Here is a 24,615-nt window from a genome sequence, read left to right on the forward strand (position 1 = left end):
TATTATGAAAATCTTGAAGCTACAATCCTCTCACTAAAAGGAGATCTTGAAGAATCAAAGAAGCAGAATACAGATCTACTCCAAGCTATTGAAAAACAAGAAAACGAAGTCACCAGCTTAAAATCTCAACTAGAATGTGCCTTCCGGTTTCGTCAAATGCAGCAGGATCTGAATGAAGAACAAGAAAAGGAGATTCTCAAACTAAGGGAACAAATGGAAGAAGGAAGGAAAGCTGAAGAAGTTTTGAAAAAGAAATCTCTTGAAAAGGAAGAACAGCTTCAGGTTGAGGTAAATATTTTGAAAGGTAAACTAGAAGAAAAGGATAAGCTTTTACGATTTCAAGATAGCTCTAAAGTATTGGATGATATTCTTAGTAGTCAAAGGTCCCCTGCTATAAAGACTGGTCTTGGTTTCCATGAATCTGTTGAAAGTGAATCTAGTTCACAAGGTGAGGCAAGGAATTCTAAAGAGAAATCTAAAGTGATCAATGAAGAAATGAAAGATCAATCTCATCATCAACCAAGGAAAGAGATTCCTCAAAGAAAATCCTTTACTCCTCCTATGAATAATGTTGAATGTTATGTATGTCATAATCTTGGACATATTGCAACTAGATTTAGAAGAAGAAGAGTTCAAGACCATTATGCAGACAAGTCATCTCAATCAAGGTATTTTTATGGATATTGCTTTGCTTGCAATACGTTTGGTCACAAAGCTGCTGATTGTTACAGGAGGAATATGAAACATGTAAGATGTTATGCATGTAACAAGCCTGGACATATAGCTAAGGAATGCAGGAACAAAGTGTGGACACCATATCAAAAGGAGAAAATGTCATCATCACGCTTGAAGACATGGAGGAAAAAGGAAGTACAGTCAGAAAAGGATGGCACAGCACAATGTACAGACATACCAGAATTAGAGGAAGCTGAAAGTACAAAACTTCAGGTTCCTGAATCTCATATGCAAACATCATAAAGGCAAGTCGCATATATACGCGAGTTGGATACTGCACAATCACGTATATGCTTGTTTGAAGGCAGTAGGCAAGTGAAGTGGGAAATGAATCTATCGGATTTGGGAATCTGACTGTCAGTGGCACAAAGGAGGACTGTTAATTTGGCCCTAATTAGAAGTATGCAGATCATCAACTGTGAAAGTGCGGGCGTACGCAGCAGAGCGTAAGACTGGGTACGGATGTACGCAAGTGAAGGCACAGTCCCTATGCGGAGGTACACGGCTTATCAGAAGAGGACATGTAGACGGACGCGGAGAAACCTAAAAAGAGGTGCAGACTTACAAAGGAGTACGCGGCGCGATAGAAGCAAAGAGTGCGTGCGGTACGCGGCGTGATAAAGGATACCCTACGTACTTACAGAAAAGTACGCAGCGCGATAAAATAAAAGGTGCGTGCAGTACGCGACACAACTGATGTAACAGGTGCATGGGTACACTCTGTAATAGAAGACTGTCTGCGTATATACACAGTGCAGCAGAAGGATATCTGCGGGTGTACGCAGGGGAGCAGAAGATGAAGTGCGTACTTGTCTTAAGGCATTTATTGGTTGATTCTTCTTATTGATATGCATGATCAGATTTGACAGATGGCACTGGCTCAGGGCGAGCATATGTCCTGAATGCATTGTTGGCATTATGGTCCTTGGTGACAATGCTTATGATTCATCTTGCTATGGTTATGAGTTGGTCACATGATCAGATTTATGGTTGATTCTCTAATGATGCTTGCATGGAGTCTTTAATGTTCTTGGCACATATATGGATGAGGTTGGCTGATTTCGTGGATGATTATTCAAAGTTGCATTGTTGGAGACATAATGATGATGAGTCACTCATATGCTGCTGTTGACATGTGCATAATGCATGATTTCTTTCTTGGCACAAATGGATGAGGATTGTTGGCTGGATACAGGGATGATTATTCATACATATGTTGATTGATGCAGATGCTTGCATTTGATGGCTCTTGATTCATGTAGATCTGGATGGTTATGAGTTGATGCAGAAGTCCTTGATGTTGACAGATACTATGGAGCAGATTACACAGTGCTGTTGATGATGTTTGTCATGATCTTTAGATGTTTGATGTAAAGGTCATAGCAAGACTCATGTTGTAATGGTCTATCTATTGTAGTCATTTCTTCAGGTCATGTAACGGCCTATGTCCCCCCCACTATGCATGGGATGAAGATGTAATGTATTTGGTTTTCATATTTCTGATGTATTCCCACTTGATTGGATGGATGATCCTTATTGTGATGGGTGATGGATGTATGTATTGAGTCTTTTGGTGATAGGAAGGTCATGTTCTTCTTGTAGAACATCTTTTTGCGGACCTTGCTTACAGTCAGGGGGAGCTTGAGCATGAACAACACTATATAGCAGAGCAGACATCTCAGCTTTTTCTCAGAAAGACCATTATCAGATTGGAGCACCATGACATATACAAAGGGGGAGCTCATTCAGAGACTTCAGCAGATCTGGTTTATAGTCAAGGGGAGCATGTTCTTAGGGAGAGCATACCCCTTTTCCCTTGATGTCAAAGGGGGAGAGTGATTTGGTGTTGTTGCCATCAAGTCCAAAGGGGGAGATAGTTGGCATTATGATGCATGTGTTGTACTTGATGGCAACCCTCGCATAGAAGATCATCTCACTTATATACATTCAGATGAATCTACAGAAGAGATATCAGATGTGACATAATACATAGATGCAGAACAACTCAAAGGAATCAAATGGCAAGTTCTTAGTAAGCTTTGCCATCAAGTCCAAAGGGGGAGATTGTTGGCATTATGGCTAAAGTGTTGTCCTTGATGGCAACCCATTCAGGTGATAGATCACAGTACTTCAAGTCAGCAGCAGAGATTGATGATCAGCTGTCAAATATTGAAGAAAATAAGGGTACCCAGGTACACCTTGCATAAGGTGCGTACACACAGGTCAGTGTTACATAAGGTGCGTACATACCCGCAGTTATCCCGTTCAGGAGGTGCGTACCCCCAGTGCACACATTTCAAGGCAAAGAAATTCACATGTGGGGTTTTCTTATGTTTTACTCTTGGTATTTAGCCGACGGTATTGTGTTATTATGGTGGCGGCTCGTGGTATTGATCCATGATTTAAGGAAGAGCTTTCCTATATAAAGCAAAGGAGATCATTTGGCTTGAGGATGTTTTGGGTTGAATATCTTATGAGGGCTAGATCTGGTCTAGATCTAAATAAGGCGAATCTACTGATGGACTGAGATCTCTTCGGCGCATGTCCAGATCTGTAGATTTGACTGTCTGGGTTATTCTTGAAATCTTGAAATCATCTATGCCCGAAGGTACGCAGGTACAGTGAAAGAAAAGTGCGCCGGTACGCAGGCACAGAAGCGTTGCAAGTGCACCGGTACGCAGGCGCAGAAGCGCTGCAGTTGCGGAGGTACGCAGGAAGTCTATTTGGCACAGTGCGTGGGTACGCAGGTGCACAGTTCAGAACAGTGCGTACTGGACGTAGGCATTACATGGGTGAAGCTGCGTACTTCTCTTGAAATCAATTTAGCTGTTCATGTTTATCATTGTTGTGTTCTGGGTTTTGAAATGATGTCTGGTTTCTGGTATTATGTTTTGATAACAGCAGTGATTGAGTGAATAATTATGATTAGCTTCAGAATTGATGAATGAATGGATCAGCTTCTTAATGATCTGATGGACTAGATCTGATTGATGACTCTCATTGTATATGTATTGATCTAGTGATTGGGTGATTCAGAAGGTTGTTTGATTACAAGCTTCAATGTTGTTGTTGGGTCTAGTATGAAAATTGGATGAAATGTGGCCTTTCAGATTATGTGTTGTGCTTCAGTGTATCTAGTATGAAAATTGATGAAACGTGGTACCTGGAGGGGAGAAGATTGTAGGTCAGCACCTACGTACTAGTATCTAAGCTAGTAGAAGAGCTAAAGGAAATCTTTGGAGCATTGTAGCAGGTAGTAGCCTGCGTACTAGTAAATGGATCGGCTAGTACAAGAGCAAAGGGGGTTGTAGCTCCCGTGCTGGTATAAGACTGCACCAATACAAAATATTGTAAAAGGATTTTCTTATTAAAGAAGATTGAGATGACTTGCAGCAGGTGGTTTTCTCCCGCATTGGGTTTCCACCTTATATCATGGTGTTCATGTGTGCCTTATGTGTGATGATCTATTCTATGTTACTGCATTTGTTAACTAATAATATGGTTGATAAAGTTCTAATGCACTCATTGAAGATTAATTAACTTAATCATAAGAAGTTGTGGAAGTAGCATATATGAATCTGATTATGGAAATGAAAAAGTTTTATTAATGTGATAATAGTGATTCACCCCCCTCCTCTCTCAGTATTATTTCCAACATTACTCGCGCTCATCAGGAGGACGGACCGTGGGTTGAGACATTTCTTGCGTGAAGAGACCATTTAGGGATGGTATATGACTATTTGTGATGCGTGATCCGGGAAATGAAAGCTAGTCCACGAGCTTGACCACTCTTCCTTCGTGCGGAAAACACATTACTCTAAAGAGTGAGGAGACGATGGCTCCCATGCAATATATATAGTCTCGTCCAAGGAGTAGGTTATAATCCAAGGGTCCTTGAACGACCATCACGTTCATTTGAACGGTCTTCCCTTTCAATGTGATAGGCACATTGGGGAGGATCCCTAAAGGTCGACTGGTTCCTTTATCGAAGCCTGTCAGATTTCTCATCTCAGGCAAAAGCGATGGCGAACCAAGCGCTTTCCAAGCAATAGAGGAAAGGATACTCACAGATTCCCCCTCATCAATGATGGTGCTAGCCATGACCATTCTATATATTTGGACGATAATTCTGAATGGTATGCTGGCTGGCAAGCGGGGTCTGCGTAGTTGGTTCCAGTCGAAGGACACAACTAGGTTGCTTGGTGGTGGGACCGAATAGATGGCTGGGTATGACTCTGATGAACTTCCTTCCTGCGATAAAGGAATGGGTGGATTGCCCCCGTGTTCGTCGGAGTTTGCGTTGATGAAGAGAATTTGGATGGTGTCATCCTTATCCTCTTCAGTGACTGTATCATTCGAAGATAAAACCTCTGAAGGCAAGACCGGGTCAACTGCCGCCTCGACCTTTTGACTTTCGTCTGGTATGGATTCAGTTGGTTTATCTTCAATGATAGACGCTTCAGCTGACCACTTGAGCGGGCTAGCTGGATTCTCAACTAACAAAGGACTCAACAAGAGTTTTTTATATCCAGGAGGAAGTCGTAACGGTGAAACCGGACGATCTTCCAAGACTCTTTTAGCCTCGTCTAAGAAGGGACAACGGTGGAGGGCATGATTGCCTTCGCACAATCTACAGTGAGGTCTAGCTCTCCCTTTTTGTCCTGGAACTTCACTTTCGCTAGTTGACGATGTACTTTCAACATGGCCATCAGAGGTTGACGACACCGGATTGTGCAAACGGGGAGACCAGTCCCTTAGTATCCGAGGGATGCAAGGACAATCTCTGTGAAAGTGGTCTCCCTTGCAAATGACACATGGCGATTTAGGCCTGGTCAGTGTTGTGTGTGGATTTTCATTAGACGACACTTGTTTTCCCTTATTTGCCTTTGGCTCCTTCTTCTTTTTCTCTTTCTTCTTCTTTTCCTTTTTCTCCTTAGGGACTTGGTTTTTAGCTTTACCAGTCCCGTCACGCGAAGAGGAAGGAAGAGAGGAAGAATTAGAGGAAGTAGAGGGTTGGTGGGAAATTATGGACTCGTCTAACTGCTGATTCGACTATTCAGGAATAGTTGTGTTCTGAACGACATTGGTTGAGAAGAGCCAGACCGGCAGGCCAATTTTCAGTCCTGGAAGCGACAATGTGGCCATATGGGGCACACCAACATCTCCCCAAGAGGAGAAGGGACTAGGATTTCCACCAAGGGGAATTCCTTGGTTGGTGGGCTCCATTTTCTCAACCTAAAGATCAACGCGGGAAAAAGGGTATGAATATTCCGTTTAAAATAAATTTTAACGATGCTTGGACACAACTTGTTTTTTCAATTTTAAAGAGTCGAGAAAAAGAAAAAGATGACACTAGTCTCCTTCAATTTTTAATGAGCCTGAAGTGACAAGTGCTCAGATGGACCTTTTCCGTTAAGGAGTCTGAAAAGGAACGAAAGGGACTGCTCTGGAGTTCTAGGTAGAGGGTGTGCCAAACCAATCGCAAAACCGCAGAATAATTTTTAGGGTACGGGTGGTCAGTCTTCCCGAATGCTGTGTTCAGTGCATTGCGATTAGTAGGGCGGACGACACGGCTTCCTATGGATAAAGGTTTTATGCCTATAGGGGTCTCCCAATATATACTCGACGGTACGTGGGAGCACAATCCGTACTGGCACTTATTGTCTCTCAGGAGGAATCACCCAACCATCAGTGAGGCAACAGTTACCAGGTTTTACGACGCCGGAACACGTCTCTAGCCTAGACCTCTATGTTGTGCGTTAAGTTCCAATGCGTTGTTAAGTTCATTCAATTTATTTTAGGTTGATCTTTCTTAGAAGTTTGCCTTCTTGGATCACCACGAGATGTAGATTAAATTCCTAAATGCAGTCTAAAGATGATAAGCAAGCTTTTATATCTTTTCAACAATGAAAATCCTAGCTACAAGGGGAAAAGAAAGACACAATCTTTTCTCAAAGAGCATGGAGCACACTGTAAATGCACTTTTCCTAAATCAAACCATGCAAACTGTCAAAATGCAAATGCACATATGCATGTATTTGTTTTCACTTTCTTAATATTGATGCCTAAAAAGAAAGTTGTTGTACAAATTTGAATTCGATTTCAAGCGAAAAACACAAACAAGCTTCTTTTCGAAATAAAAAAAGACGATTACGACACTTTATGATTTTGAAGTAAACACTTGTTTCGACACTAGAAATTCGTAAATTCAAACCAAAATACAAAAGTAAAAGCGCAATCAATTGTCAACAGCAAACAAACTTACTCCTAAGATCAGAACGACACTTACGACAGGTCTAGATCTAAAGGCGACAGTATGACTAGTTTACTTTTGTAATGGGAAACTGCAAATGATGTAACAAATACAAAAAAACAAATACAGTTTATTTTATACAACTGAGGCAGAATTAAGGAAAAGAAAAGGGGTTTTCAGATAGGTACACACACTGATAACAGGCTGCAAAAAACAGAGATAAAACTGAGCAAAATGAAGCAAAGAGCCACAGCTGCACAGGGAAAAGGCTGATCAACGCACCTGTTGCACAAAGAAACTGAATTGCAGCGCAGGTAGCCCTCTCGGGACCTGCGTTGAAATGCAAAACCTCTTCACCGAGCTTGCGCTAAAGCAGAAATGAGAATTGTCTCTGGGTTCTGGGTCATGGTTTGTAGTTTAATCTATGGTTTTTGGCCGGATAAAAGCTATCAATAAGGTACAATTAGAGGGATGATTTAAAGGAGGACTAAGAGCTATCACAAAGGGCTGTTAGAGCATTTGTGGATCAGCTATTCAGATCATAAATAGGCCCAGTGAATGGACTAGAGTAGCAGATCTCTACTTTGCATTTGTAAATGGAAAATGCAGTTCGATTCGGCACTCCTGAGTTTATGAGATGAACAACAATAGAAACACAAATAAACTAACTAGATACGATCCCTAGCGGAGTCGCCAATTTTTTGTTGGGAAAAGTATCCATTTGTAATGCCCCTATCCCACTCTAAGGTGTGACAGTGCCTTAGCAACAAACAAGGAAAACTATTTTCGTATTCTTCTTTATGAAATGTAAACAAAGAGGAAGGATGTAACTAACCTGTGTCTTTCGCTAGTTTGTTGATCCAATCGTTCTCTCCTTTGTTCGCTTCCTGCTGCCTGCTCCCTTACTGGTCCAACTTCACCAAGTTCCTGCAAGATCACAAGAGAGGAAAACTACACAAAAGACGTAGATTTACATTCATAACTAGTTTAGGATCAGATTTAAACTAAACATGCAAATATAACAAAGCATCATTGATACACAGCATGTAGGAGAAACTCAAATAGTTTTATTGATATAATAAGAAAGTCCAAGAGGAGATACAACCAAGTGAGTCCCGATCCAGCATCTACCTCCCAGCAAAGGAATCCCTTCCTCACCTCCAACAAAGCATAAATCAACCAATGCACTAATCTCAATCTCAAACCAACAACAATTCTCTGCAAAGTACAAAATTCCAGCCTCCTTTGGATCTCTGGGTAAGGGATCCATATATAGATGTAAGCAGAGAGGATGAGTCAACTTATGTTTTGACTTGTGGCTTCTCTCTGTTAGTTCTTGCTTCCACTTGGAGGCTGAGAGCCTCTTACTCATCATTAGTCGAATTTATTGAGGTAAGTGTCATTGGAGAAGATTCTGGAAGCTTCCATGGTCTTTCCACCTCGTTGAATGAGCTTGCCATTTGTCATTTCCCGCTCAACGCACCCTGGTAGTGCATTCACCTGCGTTGCAACGCACCTAGCCAGTGTATTTGGGTGCTTTGCAACGCAGGCAGCTAGTGGAGCCTCTGAATTGATCCTGATTTGACTAGTTTTGAGCAGTTTTTGGTGGAGAACTTCTGGGAGAAGCTGTCATTTATTGACCTTGTTTCTTTAGGAGCTAGAACAACATCTTTAGGGACTTAGGATCCCTTGGTTTATGGACGTTTCGTGCTTATAGCTGTAAGGCACAAAAATGTCTATAACACCAGGCAGGCGCAAGAGAGATGCCCCGACTATCAATGTCATATGACAACTGTCCGATCTAATGTTGGGGGAAATAATCTGTCCAAAATATTTGGATCCTGGGAGTTCTGTAGTTGATGTCCACATCAATGGCACCATAATCCCCCACACCCTGATCGATCTAGGGGTTGCCATTAATGTGATGACCAGGGACACTATGCTCAAACTCAACCTTCAGAGTTCCTTAAGGAATACCTCGACAGTACTGCAGTTAGCAGATCCCTCCACCGCAACTCCCGAAGGGATTGTGGAGGATGTCTTGGTCTCTGTTGATTCTTGGGAGTACCTTAGGGACTTTTTGGTCCTTCAGCCAAAGGCAAAACTCACTGGATACCCCTAATTTTTGGAAGGCCTTGGTTAGCTACTGCGGATGCTTACATCAGTTGTCGAGCTGGGAGCATGACCATCAAGAATGGGCCTATGTCTAAACAGCTAGTCCTATACCCTCCTGCCCAACCTCTACTAGAACATGACTTACCTCTATGGTTGGAGGAGGAAGATGAGGATGAAGTCTACTCTGCACCAGTGTGCACAATGGAAGCCACCCGGGGAGGTCCTCAAACCGAGGATGACCTAATTGAGAATTTGATTCAAAATCCACCTCCCGGGGTGCTGCTAATAGAGGAGTTGGTGGAAGGTACCCAAGCTAGCGCTTTAGTGGACCTCTGTGTGACTAATCCGACCTCTCCCAGAGTTAAGAATGTGGAATTTGGCCCTGAAAGAACCTTGAAGATCAGCTCATCCTTATCTCCCTCTCAAGAGAAGGAGATATGTAGCTTATTGAACCGCCATTTGGAGGTTTTCGCTTGGAGCTATAAGGATATGAAAGGAGTCCATCAATCGATCTGTACTCATCACATTTACATTAAAGAGGATTGTAAACCAGTCAGGCAGCCTCAAAGGAGAATGAATCCAGCCCTTAAGGATATTGTTAAAGAAGGATTGCAAAAGTTGTTGGATGCAGGATTCATCTACCCCATCTCGGACAGCGAATGGGTTTCTCCTCTCGTGCTTGTACCCAAGAAAAATGGGAAGTGGAGAATCTGTGTAGATTATCGAGAACTTGACAAAGCCACCAAGAAAGACCATTTCCCTTTGCCTTTCATAGATCAAGTGCTAGATGGGCTGGCAGGGAAGAAGTTATTTTCTTTCTTAGATTGGTTCAGCGGGTATAATCAAATCCAAATCAGCTCGGAAGACCAAGATAAGACCACTTTCACTTGTCCTTGGGGAACCTTTGCCTACCAAGTCCTTCCCTTTGGGCTATGCAACGCTCCTGCCACTTTCCAGAGAGCAGTACTGAGCATATTTGCTGAGCTGGTTCATGATTTGGTAGAAATCTATATGGATGACTTTACTCCTTATGGGTCCACTTCCAAGAAGCATTGTCTAACCTGGGAAAAGTTTTAACCAAGTGCATTGAGATGAACTTGTCCCTCAGTCCTGAGAAATATGAATTCCTGATGACTGAAGGGACCGTGCTAGGTCATACAATCTCTCAGCAAGGATTACAGGTGGATCCTAACAAAATTGCTATCATTCAAAAGGTTCCACCTCCTCAAAAGGTAAGAGATATTAGGAATTTTCTAGGCTTAGCAGGATATTATAGAAGATTCATTAAAGATTTCAGTAAGCTAGCCTCGCCATTGTCTGACCTCTTAGGGAAAGATGTTGAGTTTAAATGGACTAACGACTATCAAGGGGCTCTGGATGAGTTGAAAGATAAGCTGGTGTCCACCCCAATCTTGAGAGGTCCAAACTGGGCCCTACCTTTCCACATCCACACCGATGCCTTGAACAAAGCCACAGGGGCAACCTTAGGACAAGTTGAGGAGAAACTACCATATGCCATATACTTTGTCAACAAAAACCTGTCAAAGGCAAATATGAACTATACTGTAACCAAAAAAGAGTTCCTGGCTGTAGTCCATTCCCTAAACAAGTTTAGACACTACATCACTGGTTATCAAATGTTCGTACACACTGATCATGTTGTGATTAGATATTTAATGAATAAGCCTGATGTAAATGCTCGTATCATTAGATGGTTACTCTTGTTGCAGCAATTTGATTTGACCATTGTGGACAAGCCAGGTAAGGAAAATGTTGTTGCTGACTTTCTGTCTAGATTGGATTTGCTTGCAGGTGAAGAAGGTACAGTGGATGACCAGATGCCAGACGAACACCTATTTTCCATTTCAGTGCTCTCTCCATGGTTTGCTGATATAGAAAACTACTTGGTCTCAGCACAGTTCCCTCCACACCTATCCTCAAGAGAGAAGAGCAAAATTGTGAGGAAAAGTGCCCCATTCACTTGGATCAGGGGCAACCTATTTAAACTTGGCACAGATTAGATCTTGAGGTGTTGTGTTAGGGAGGAGGAAGTTTTTGACATCCTCCTGACCTGTCACGATGGACCTTGTGGAGGCCACTTTGCAGAAAAAAGGACTGCCTTCAAAATTCTACAGGCAGGCTACTATTGGCCCACTCTTCATCAAGATCTTAGAATATACATCAGCCAATGTGACCAATGTCAAAGGATGGGGAAGCCGACTCCGAGGGATGAAATGCCCCTCCAACCTCAAGTGACTTTCGAGCCATTTGAGAAGTGGGGCATGGATTTTGTGGGTCCTATCAACCCTCCTTCAAAGAAAAAGTCTTATATCATTGTGTGCACAGACTACCTGACAAAGTGAGCAGAAACAAAGGCAATCAAGGCAGCAACAGAAGAAAAAGTGGCTGAGTTTTTAAGGGAAAATATCTTCTACAAATTTGGCTACCCAAGAGAGCTAGTCACCGATCAAGGAAGTCAGTTCACCTCTAACCTGATTGAAGACCTGCTCGCTCATCACAAGATCAAGCACAAAACTTCCACCCCTTATCATCCGCAAGCAAATGGGCAGGTGGAAGTCACTAATAGGGCTTTAGAAGGAATTTTGACTAAGGTGGTGAGCAGTAGCAAAAAGGATTGGGCAGATCGCTTGGTTGAGGCCACCTGGGCCTACAACACCACTTGGAAAACTACAACAGGTTTCACACCTTATGAGCTAGTCTACAGGAAGAAGGCTCTGCTGTCCATAGAATTCGAGTACAACACATTGAGGGTGGCAGCTCAACTAGACCTAGATCTCAGCCATGCACAACGAGAAAGATTACTGCAGCTGAATGGATTAGATGAACAGAGAATGCAGGCCCTCCTCCACTCAGAAGTAGTTCAACTCCAGAGGAAGATATGGCATGACCGACACCTTAATGAAAATAAATTCTATCCAGGAGATTGGGCGCTGCTGTATGACTCAAGATACAAGGATTTCAAAGGGAAATTGAGGACAAGGTGGTTAGGACCATATACAGTGGAAAAATGCAATGACAATGGTTCGGTCCTTATTAGAACCATTGATGAAGAAGCCATCCCCATGCTCGTCAACGGGTATCGATTGAAAATCTACAGGAAGACTCTTTCGAGGCAGGAGTTCATTGAAACTTTGGACAAATTAGTGCTGGTAGTGGAGCAGGACCCTGTCTCTACTCCACCCACACCTTGAGCATCAAAAAAAAAAAAGAAAAAAAAAGGAAAAAACAGAGAAGTGAAATAAAAATATCCCTGGGTGAAAACCTCTTAGAGGCACCTGGGGCAGACAGTCAGGGTGAAAACCTCTTGCAGGTGTCCCAGCCATCTCTCTAAAAAAAAATTAAAAAAAAGAGAGAAAAAAGAAAACAGGCCTAATCTCTGTGGAATAATTGCAGGTTGCAGGGAATATAGTTAGGAAGGTCACGCAAAACAAGGATAGGGGCCCACACCAGGCTACAAGACACCCTCACAGACACTTCCTCCATGATCACTCGCCTCTCCTAGAATTTGATCATATTCAGGGGCAGATTTCACCTTCTACAGGAAGTTCTGCCTATTCTACAGGCAGTCTATGTCTTCTACAGGAAACATCCTGTAGAATCTTAGGGCAAGCCAAAATTAATCTTGGAGGGGAATCTGAAGGTTGGAATCTATTTGTTAGGCCTATAGCCACCCCTGTTTCCACCCATCACCATATGGCACCCTGTTCCATCTCTTTACACCTCCGTCACCCACCTGGTTATGTGTTCCTGCACAGTCATACAAGAAACCCTGTTTTCCTCAGATTGCTAGCAAGAATGTTTCAGCAACAAATTAAGCAATGATGTCTAGCTCACCCTACTTGTCAATCTCCATATGGACTCTTCATCAACCGAATCCCTCGTCAGCAATATAACCCTGCTCGCTTAGCCTGCATCCCAGGAGGAGAAGCAGCTACAGGACATCCTACAGGAATCCTGTAGCAGCTGATCCCTCTGGAAGACATACTCTGGAGGCAAGGACAACCGAAATCAACAAAGGGAACATGCAAGAGGCTCCTCTTAGACGTGAAAACATCCTCGGTATCCAAAACCCAATAGAACCTGTGCATGCAGCGTTGACAACCGAAGGATCGGGTTCCGAAACCCGTGCATATAGCATCAACAAATGAAGGAATGGGTTCTAACACCCGTGCACAAGGAAGCAGCATGCAAAGCAGTGGTTCCAAGACCCGAAGTCTGCATAACGCGTCCACGGCCATGTAGGTAAGTGTCTAAACTCATTCGTCAATGGCATAAACTATATTTCGAAAACTGCATGACTGTGAAAATGGTTCGGATTGAACGGGATCGGTGGCCAGTCAACTAGCCACCCTCAGCCAGTTACATAGCTTCGTGGGATCCGAACAGGCTCAGTTAAGTTCAAAATTACCGACGAGACGTGCAGTCGACACGTGTGGAGTGTCTAGTTAGGGAAAATCATTAGGACTGGCAGTGGTGGTGGCGGTTAATGGCAGAGGGGAGGTGATGGTGGTGAAGGACACACAGAGAAATGATGGCCGTGACATTGGATCAACGGTTCGGTCTAGCCACCACATCCCCTCGCCATGAATTGCACCGTAGTTAAAATATGCTTGGCTAAAGACTCTCACCACTCACTGTTCATTTGCACTTGCAACGTCCTCAGCCGAAGTACACGTCCTCTGCTCCAAAAAACTGTTAACCAGTCGTTCTCCACCGGTTTTTTGGCCTGTTTCAAAATCTCCTGCATACCGAGCTTGTTCAGAGGCGCAGTGACATCCTATAGAAGCTGGCAAGAGTTCTACAGGAAGAAGTTCTACAGGAAGAAGCTCTACAGGAAATGCGGCACAACTTTCCGGAGTAGGGAAGCCTGGACTTTTCTTCGTCGAATTTGGAGTTCCGAGAGAGGTAGGCTCGAAAACACTCTTCCATGCATGGTATGTTTTGAAAAGGTGGTGAATTGAACTGTCTCAAATTGGGGAGTTCGAGAAAAATCCGCCTGTGAGTTGGAAATAGTAGTTTTCCTGTGTTGCATGATATTTCTCAGTCATTTTTGCGTCAAAATTCTCCTCCACAGTTCCTGTTAAAAAAGAAAATTCTCCTGTAGGAAAGATACGCAAATGTGAGGGCTAGCTTGTGTATGAAGAATTTGAATTTGCATGTTTGTATGTATGCTGGGAATAAACATTGAGCTCTTTACTCTGTCTGTGGAAACCCAATTTATTCCTTCATAAACGGACAGCTGAGTTCTGGGTAGCAATAGCCTTAAAGCCAGGGAATTGGTGCTAATTGATAGCTGAAATCCCTTCTCAAAGTTCAGGGGAGAAATCCATAAAACAACATTCCCTTTTCAGATCAGAGCATAAAACAGGGCATTCTCACCATGCTAGGGGGGTTTATCAGGAAAGAACCTTTGGATCCCAGCAAGCTGCGTGAGCATCCAGAGGTGGTGGACCTCTTCACTTGCGCCAATTGGATGTCCTTTTGTGACAAAATTCAGGGTCATGACGATGAGATAACGGAGGAATTCTTAACGTCCCTAAAACCTAAATCAAAGACACATGCCATAGTGAATTTTAGGGTTTTGTCCCTAGAAGTTACCCCTGACCTGATCAGTCGTGTTACTGGTCGCCCATTAGGGCTCCCTTGGAGCAAAGAAGAAAGGTCATTGGGCCAGGAAGCCAAGAAAGCATCTTCCTGCCTGAGGAGCATCCTGTAGGAGACAAGAACGGGGTCTGGAGAGCCAGCTTAACTCCTCTCTGTAGCGAAGTCAGTTTCCAAATCATGAAATACATTACCTGTGAAGGGAGATTCAACATTGTTGATGACTATCATTTCAGGTTGCTGAGTGAACTAAGACATGGAATGGATTTACCTCCAGAATAGAAGTTGACCATCCCCTATTTTCTTCTGCAGTCATTAAGTGAATATGCCACAAAATTGAATGAAGGGACACTGGATCAGTTAGCCCATCATGGCCTCATAAAACTTTTAGTGGAAGATGCCCTCCACACCTACACTGTCCCCCTCTCTTGGGAAATTTTCTGAAACATGTCCAGAGATGACGATATTAAAATTCTGGCCGAGGAGCTCACCTCATCCAGCAGTGAAGAAGGGGAACACACTGAAGCAAGAGAGAAAACCAGTGGTAAAGAAACACAGGGAAAACAAGCACAAGCAGGACAAAAAGAGAAAGAGGGAAAGGGCCAAATTGTTGAGCCTAAAACAGAGCAAGGAACAACAGCACAAACACCAAGGGAAAAGAGACTGTGGAGGAGAGAAGAGAAGGTATAAACACCCCAAGTAAAGGCTGGCACAACCACAACAGTCACACCAAAACAGAAGGTAGAGACAAATCCTGAAATGGCCACAGTACAGGCAGAAACAGTTGACACAGAGGCTTCTACATGAAGCATGGAAACAGAAAAACAAAGGGGGAAATCACCGGAAATATTGGCAATAGAGGCTGTACAGTGTAGGCAGCCTACCAAGTCATATGCTTTTTACCTTAAATATCAATGGTTGCAATTCCAGATTAACACCTTGGCCCAAAGGGGCACTACTCCATTTCAAAACTACCATCAATTCATGGCTTTATGTGACAGTAGCTCATCAGAGGACAAGTCTAGATCATCAGAGTTTTATTTACACAACCTAGCCCTTCCACACATGAATTCGTGGGATCCCAATGCTGTGGTAGGAGATGTACAACTTATGGCCATGGCCTCTTGGTTGAATCATGAGGAAAAAAGGGCAGCAGAGGTCTGAGATATTATGAACAGGGAACTCAATGAACCACTAATGATCATAACAGAGTCGGAGGATCCCTCAGCATTGATAAGCGCCCACCAGAACTTGGCCAACAACCCTTAGGAGTTACCAGATTACATTGAACGACAAGCTCAAGCTATTGCCCACTTTGAGGACATGGAGAGACTGTTGGGGGATAACTTCCTTCATGCTTGCACAAGGAGGTGGAACACACTGCCCCACAGTTTGAAGATAAAAGAATACCACTCTCCAACCGAGATGAGGGAGGCTTTGGCAAGGGTACCCCTCTATAAACAGTCAATGTAAGATTTGCAGGCCAATTGGATCGGCCTAAAGTTCAGTCCTCCCTTGCTTTTGGGATTGTCGGAAGGAGTTAAGGAAGAAGAGGAAAATAGGCAGTGGGAGGAAGTGGAAAGAAAAGTAGGATTTCATGACCGGAAAGAAGACATCACCTCAGAGGCTTAGGACGTGAGAGAGGCAGTCAAAGCTATCAAGGATGATGAGCTAGATTAGTTGCTCAGAGGATGAGCAACCCATTTAGCAGGGGGGTGATGATGAGCCCCAAAAATGGGTAACTTATTGGGCTCATTTTGCCTATTTTTCTTCATCAATCCACCATTTTTCATAGTTTATGTATGTTTTTTGAGTATATTTATGTTAGTTGAATGAATGAGAATAGTCACTTGACCAAGAAGGCTAACACGTGGTTATTGCAGATTTTTGGACAAATTTTGGACTAAATCCAAGCATTTATGAGCCAGATGACAGCCAAGCATGAAGGAATAAGGGTGAGGATTCGTAGGAAGGGTGTCTCCTGCACTAAATGACCCCTTCCTCGAATTCTCCACCCTCATCTCGGAGTTCAGCAGGCCACTAAAAAGGATTCCCAAGGGCAGCCGAGCAATTTTGTGTAAAGTGACTGATCACTGGCAGTTCGAGCAGTCGAGCCCCTTGAGTTAAGGAGGGCTATTGGAGACCCTCGTAGTGCATAAATAGGAAGGCTTCCAGCTTTCATAGGTTACTTTTTGAACAATTGTATTCTGCACTATAGTGCTGCTAGTTTCTCAGCTCATTTTGTAGCTTCTGCTGTACAATTTTTTTTGTGAAATGGTTATTTTTGAATAATGGAAAGCAGTTTCATTTGGCATCAATTCTGAGCTTTTTCTTAGGAGCCTGCAGCTCTTGGGGTTGGGCCCAACCCAAGTGCCAAGGCCTCCTTCGCGTACTGTTATATGTTTTTAATGTCTTTGCAAAATAATTTATGTTAAGTAGATTACAGTCTTGCTTGGTTACATAGGTCATTGTTGATGAGTAAAAAGGATTTTCATGTTAATATTGATTTGATAGGTTAATAACAGAGAAGATATTTAGAAAAAGGCCATCAAGCACCCCTGATCTCACCTCTCCCTGTGTGGGACCATGAGCTGAGACTAATTTGTCCTTGCTGCCAGCAAAAACACTATATTTGCTTCATCATGCAATTGTTAGTGTTAGATTCTCATTTGCAGAAGTTGATACCAGTTGTGGTTACATTCTCAAGTTCACGATTGCTTAGTTTTCATAGCTATTTCACATGATTTCATTGCGAATAAACTTCTGTTCATTTTCTTTGCTGATATTTTGGTCAGATTAGGTTAAAGTAGCTAGGTCTTTGCTTTTCCGAGTTTTTGTTTGAATAGTTGGGAAAATAACTTGCAGAGCACCTCTGATACCTCTTTTCCTACCCCTACCCCATCAGTACCACCTGCTCCTTCCTCTAACTCTAATCCTTGCCTCACATTTGCCACGTTCCCTCACTTTGACATAATTTCCATATCTTTGTGCAACATCGCTCTATCCACCCTTGAACAAATCTCACCATCCCCCTCACTTTTCAGCTTCACTTGCCAGGTTCTAAACATCTTCACACCCTTATCTCACCTCCATACCCACTTCTTCACCTTTTTTCCACCATCAGCCCTTCAAAATTCCCTTTCGGAACATCCTATAGAAACATCCTGTAGAAGCTACAGTACATCCTGTAGAACCCCTGCAGACTTCCTATAGAAGCTCACGAAAACGGTTTCTTGAGATCCGAACACTGTGAAACCCTCTGGAAGGGTGATAGGGACCCCTTATGCCCTCTTCTAACCTTCCCAACCTCCTGCAAGCACCTACTTCATTCCCTTTTGCCAATCAACCTCTGCACAGTAAAAAACAATTAAAGCACATGTAAAATAATTCTGACAAATTACTCAAAAATGCAAAAAGATGTTTTCTTCATATTTATCTTCATAAGTAGCTTAGTCACATGCATTTTACCTTTCTAGAAGTCAATGACATCCATTTCTATAGCTTTTATCCTTTTCCTTGCACCAGTAGCGTTAGTCGGTTAAACTAGGGTTTGTCTGGGTTTGCGTTCCTTTCTAGCTTTCAACTTCTTTCAGCAAGTAGATTAGTCTCTGGTTGAGTTATTTTTCATCCATCATAGTTAAAAGCTTCTTCTAAGAGCTCATAGAAGTTGGCTTAAGCTCCTAGCGGACTTGTGCCAGGCTCCAGCTGATCAAGTGACAGCGTGCGGCAAGAGCTAGTACTTGTGCATATAACACCATCGCTTCCAAGTTTTTTATGAACTATCGGGTTGATAAAAGTAAAGAAGGGAGTCCCAGGAGTTTAAGCATATATGCTGCAATACTGGAGCCCACCACCCTCTACAAAGGTCTATGACTATCCTTCATGTACCCTAGATAGGCAGATCAAACACTTACACGACTCTATAACTCCTCTTACTTCTGTATTTACCCAGACTAGCTTAAGTATTGAATAAAATTAGCATGCATTAAGATGATCTTCACGTAAATAGATATTCTTACTTGCATTCATATAACAAAACAAAACATATGGATTCACGCATCAATACAACATTAAAACATAAACCTAGTATTCATCATAAAATAATCATATGCATTTATAACAGAAGTAAAATAGATCATACATAGATAATTCTAGAATAATTCTCTTTATTGATGCTTCAGATCTTCTTTACAGACTTTGACTGCCCTATGCACATAGCTGCAGGGGTCCGCGCACTCAGTTGCGAACTTCTACCCTAGGCCTTTGCGCACACAATTGTAAAGCCTCTTTCCTACGCTAAGACTCTTCGCTCTTAGCTCTCACAGACCCATTACATTCATCAATGACTCAAAACATACCAAGACTCAACTGCCTTAGACTCCTCTAAGACTCTCCTTTTATACAATCCCCTGGTCTGCGGACCATGGGTGGATCTCTTAATGCCGACATGACTTACATAAACTAAGGGCGGAAACCCTTGATGACTCTTTACATCTTTGCACTCCACAACCACAAAATGCGGAGACTTTACATTCTTTATACAAAAACTTGGGCTTTTAACCCCAAAATTGACTCCAGGGGACCCGTTCCCAACAATCGGGCAACTGCTGGGCAATATTGCGCAATTATGTGTTTTAGAGGTGAGGGATTGTTAGCTGGATTTGCGCATTGCGCAATCCCAACTACCAGGAGAGGTGATGATGACTGGAACTGCGTAATGCACCGTCAAGTGTGGCTTTGATGCTGGCTGGAAATGCGCATTGAGAAATCCCAATGGGAAATACTCCGTGACTGGCTCCTGGAACTGCGCAGTGTTCAGTTGGAGCCAGTCACTGGCAGCCTCTGCACAATTTGTGGAGCCAAGGCAGAGCCTTGAGATCCAGAAATGCGTAGTGCATGCGAGGAAAAGATAGATCCAAGCTAAGGAAGCCTAGATCTGCCCATGGGCAACATGAAAATGAGAAGATCTGAATGTATGAGCGAATGGCGATGAATGTAATTAAAAAAAATGAAGGAATCAGAGAAACAAAAGAACAACAAATCTTGTGGAGAGAGTAGCTGCAATAACGACCGTTAGTGCAAAAACTGGGTTATGCATGCAATGCTTAAGAAAGGAAATGCAAAACTTAAAAAAAAACTTCTAAAAGCTTAAAAAAATCAAAACGCCAACGACTATTCAACAAAATGGGTAAAGCATCACTCTCACAAGCCAAGGAAACAAAAGCGACAGAAAAAGAAGCAAAAGACAAGAAAAACAAGACTTACCCAGAAAAGTTGCGTTGACTGCGCCGAAGGTTCCTAGATGCCACGGGAATGCCAGAGCTCCAAGATTAAATGTGCAAATGAGCTATGCGAGTGTCCATTAAATAGATTTGATCGATTTAGGGCTTATGACGCGAAAAGAAAAAAAATATAGGAAAAAGCGACACATGGCGATAGTTTCTAGAAATAACTTAAGTGTAACTCCAACTACCAAAAATAGATCCCTATTTTTTAGGGATGATTTTTCATTTTTTTTTGTTTTTTATTTTTCGGGAAAGGATGCCATGCATGCATGGAGAAATTGCGCAATTCTAGGGAGAACCGGGTAACTCACCGGCACATGCATCGGACAACATCTGAGGGAATTCTTCTGTGCAATTCCTGGGCTGCATGGTTCTGGCTGGCCCTCATGCTCTGCGTAATTTCCCAGTTGAAGACAAGCTACATCTTGCTCAGCGCAATTCTGGAGTCGAAGTTCGCTGCTGGGTTGAACTACACATTTTCCTAAGAGAAAGTTTGGTTGCCCTCTAGGATTGCGTAGTGCATAAAGGCAGTGCTAGAACCAGATGCAACCAAGTCACAAGGTAAAATTGTGGTTAGACAACACATCAAGTAAGAAAACACAAGTTGTAAAGCGAAATATAAAACTCAAATGAAAGCACAAGTACCTGGGCAGTCTAAGACAAGCTGCTGAGATTTTAGTAGGGAGGGTCGAACGTGAAGCATAGGAAAAATTTTGGAGGGTGGTTGTAGCCACTACAACACTCTCTTATAATTTAAACATCTTTATGGCAATTTATTTCATGTCTACAAACTGTTTGTTAAAATTCCTCTATGGCTGTAGATTGCATGCTTGCAATCTATTTGTTAAAATTCCTCAATGGTTGTAGACTACATCCTTGCAAACTATTTGATAAAATGTCTCAGTGGTTGTAGATAGCATGCTTGCAAAATTTTTGCTCAAAATTCCCCAATGGTTGTAGCTTACACGGATGCAAGCCAATTGTAAAAAACAAAAAAACTCCAATTTTCTGTGGTTTTTCATGTTTACTAAAGTGTTTATAGGAATGCATCAATGAAGATGGTTTATAAATTTACTTGTGTGAGAAGTATTAGTATTATTGTGAGGCAATGAAGAATGACGTTACGTAATAATATACATGTTGATAATCATTGAAGATATGATTAAAAATGTGAGATAATGTTTGGAAAGGTCATTAAACATCATGGATTAATTATAGAGTTAAATATTAATGCCGATAGGCATCCCTCCTATTGGAGTTTGGCACTTTAATGATTTTACTAATCAAAAAAATTGATTGGATGGTTTCAATTGAAAGATGCCAGCATATTCTTGTAGTTGCCACAATATCAATGGATTGAATTCACACTACTAACTTCCCTGCATATCTAAATCACATGATTAAACCTTGTTTAAATTAATTTTTTACAAAGCTCCATTAAAAATTTACCATGCCATTTGTTAATTGACACCTATCAGGATTAACCATAATGGGAAGACTACAAAATGTAACACACACCTTACACATACACTTGGCATAGTAGTGGAAAGGTGTATTTCTGATGGGTCTTGTTTATGGCCACGTATAGAGATTAAAAAACTTAAATTAAAAATAATTAAAAATTCTCTATGCATGTGAAACGAATGTCCATTTAAATTCTTAAACGTATGGTTGTTAGAACATGGAGGAATAACTCTCAACAAATAACGTAAAGTTTCTTCGCCCAGCATGTCATAAACCTGACCTAATGTCGATTTAAATTCTTAAACGTATGGTTGTTAGAACATGGAGGAATAACTCGCAACATGGATAAGTAACGTAAAGTTTCTTCGTCAAGCATCTCATAAAGTTTCTTGGGCATTTGCATTTTCTCCCTTTTCCTGCTATCTCTTCTTCGGGGGCATTGAGATCAGGTTCTGTTCAGTCCTTTCTTGACGGGGGCATTGAGATCCGATGTTTTAGAATGCCCCAACTCCATCAAATCAGACGTGAATCAGACTTGGAAAATCAGGGTTTCGCTTATATTGATAAAACTTATCCAGATTGCTGTTGTACCATTAGCCAACTTGGGGACCTGGATAGAATTCTATTTAAATCTGCTTTCAAGAAATGGTGGATTGCTAAAAACACTCTTCAGGCCACTCACTGGTGATTTTATTCATCTTTTTCTTTATTTTATACGCGATTTTAAAGTATTAAGAATTAAATTTAAGGATTTTATCCTCAGCCAACATCATGAGTTAGGGACTGGTGATTTTTATTGGTCTGTTTCTTTCTCATAGATCTCTTCTTAATATATTGAAAAATTGAATAAGGAATTCACCCTCAGCCAACATCATTAATTAGGGTTTGGCTGAATGTTTTGATTTGTTCAGGCCAAAGAATCGTAATACCGAGAAGAGGGTCCGACACGTTCCTCAGTATCATCGGCCTTCTTGAGCATCGCGTAAACTTGTATCATGGCAGAACCAGGGGACTTATTGACTCAACCATTGAACCCGGGAAAAAGTTCTATGCAGGCCTTTGTGCCATGGCTTCAACTGTAGCTTATGAAAACAAACTGGTTATCAGAAACAGAGTCACAAAACATTGGGAGGTAGTGTTTAGTTTCCATGAATTTTAGTACTTGTTTATTCATGCAAAACTCTATTTGATTTAATAAATATTTCAACCTGATCCTGCAGATGCACTTCGTGGAGTTCTTAGACTGCTGGAACGGTATATATGCAACTCTTTGGCTTCAATAATCTATGATTCAGTCATATATATATATAGAAAATAATTTTTCGTTCATTAATTGATGTTAAGATTGACTTGTATATAATCAGATCACTTGCAAAAGAAATCAACGCAAGCCTTTATATTCTGTGATAAGGAGGTGGACGCCCAACTAATAGTGATAGCCTTCAGAGGAACAGAGCCATTTAATGCAGATGACTGGGAAACAGATCTCGATTTCTCATGGTATGAATTCAGCCAAATCGGAAAGGTTCATCTTGGATTTCTGGAAGCTTTGGGTCTTGCAAACCGTTCACAAAACCCCCAGATCTTCGATAATCATAGTAATTCTGACAGTGTTGTGCCTACTGTTGATATTGATAAAGAAGATCCTGAAAAGCCTTTGGCTTATTATGTTCTTCGTAAGAAATTGAAAGAATTATTACAAGTTCACAGAAATGCAAAATTCATTGTGACAGGCCACAGCCTTGGTGGAGCCTTGGCTGTGTTGTTTCCAGTAATACTATTTATACACAAGGAAGAGGCGCTATTGGAGAAAATGGTTGGTGTTTATACATTCGGACAACCAAGAGTTGGAGATGAAGCATTCGCAGAGTTTATGAACAAGAACATAAACGAAACAGTACCCACATATTTTAGAATCGTCTACTGCAATGACCTAGTTCCCAGACTGCCCTTCGACGATCCAATATTTGAGTACAAGCACTTTGGTGTATCCCTTTACTACAACAACTGCTACAAAGAGAAGGTACTTATACTATTGCTCTTCACATTCTCTTCAACCAGAAAATCTTGTTTCATTTCTGATACAATATTTTGTTCAACCTCACGCTCATATTAAATGGTTTATTTTTTGACAGAATCTTCTGGAGGAGCCCAACATAAATTTCTCGCTATTATATTTAACAATATTGTTTTAAGGAACTAGGTTTAGCTTTATGGTTTTAGAGTAGTATGATTAGGTTTTAGGTCAGTAGGTTTAGGTTTAAGATTTTTAATATTGATATTCAATGGTTTGTATATTATTAAAATTGAAATAATTGATCTTAAATTGTTATTATAAAAATGGCCCATCTTATTTATCATCCCAAAATTTTAAATAAAATAAACAACTATGATATTGAATGGACAAATTACTTATATAAATTCTTTTATTCTTGTACAACTAAACTTAATCTTAATTATTATATATTATTTGTTTGTGTTTCCTCAATCTTCCTTCAACAAACCATTCAGCTAATAAAAACATAACACAGACAATAACATCTACCACAAATGCCAAGAACCTTGTGTTACTGTCTCTCCAACCACATTATAGCTACATGTTCATGTTTAAATTAGGAATAAAAATGCTAAAAACCATTTATACAAAACAAGTATTGTTAATTGTTTCCATGTAGACAATACAAAAAATGAAAGGATGATTAAAATGATCTCTCATTTTCAAACTTATTTATTGTTCAAATATGAATTTTTTATTGAAGAAACTATATCGAGCTAATAAAATTTCCATATTTTTAAATTAAAATACTCAGAAAATTAGATGCTTATAAACCTGCAATAAACATGTAATGGATTAATAGCTTGGATCTTTCTATAAATTTGTAGTTACTTTGATTTCATTTTTATTGAAAATGGATATATAAACTTGATCTACAGTCCAGATAATGAAATGAATCATTTTAAATTTATATTATTATGTTTCAATCTATTCATTCATGAAAACTTACAAATATATAAACTTAATTGTAAAATTAAAAAATGTAAAAAAAACAACAATGCAAATACATAATAATATTTAAAATGATGAAAACTAATCATTTTAAACCAATTTACAACTTGAACATGTAAAATTGTGTTTCAAAA

At 41.1% G+C, this 24,615-nt stretch overlaps 1 protein-coding gene across 1 annotated transcript in view; it reads left to right on the forward strand.

Annotated features, from left to right (window-relative positions):
- The window catches only part of LOC149206355 (triacylglycerol lipase OBL1-like), a 30,168-nt gene extending 6,499 nt beyond the window's left edge, over positions 1-23,669 (forward strand). Inside the window, exons 2-6 of the mRNA XM_089397669.1 lie at positions 21,924-22,158; positions 22,386-22,606; positions 22,695-22,728; positions 22,839-23,497; positions 23,610-23,669. Coding sequence (XP_089253795.1) covers positions 21,924-22,158; positions 22,386-22,606; positions 22,695-22,728; positions 22,839-23,497; positions 23,610-23,669 — 1,209 coding nt within the window. The remainder of the gene's footprint in view (positions 1-21,923; positions 22,159-22,385; positions 22,607-22,694; positions 22,729-22,838; positions 23,498-23,609) is intronic.
- Positions 23,670-24,615: the final 946 nt, after the last annotated feature.

The sequence above is a fragment of the Pinus tabuliformis genome, chromosome 1_2 (genome assembly GCF_031772625.1).
Source record: "Pinus tabuliformis cultivar Carrire ecotype Pingquan chromosome 1_2, CPIR1, whole genome shotgun sequence".
Lineage (NCBI taxonomy): Eukaryota > Viridiplantae > Streptophyta > Pinopsida > Pinales > Pinaceae > Pinus > Pinus tabuliformis.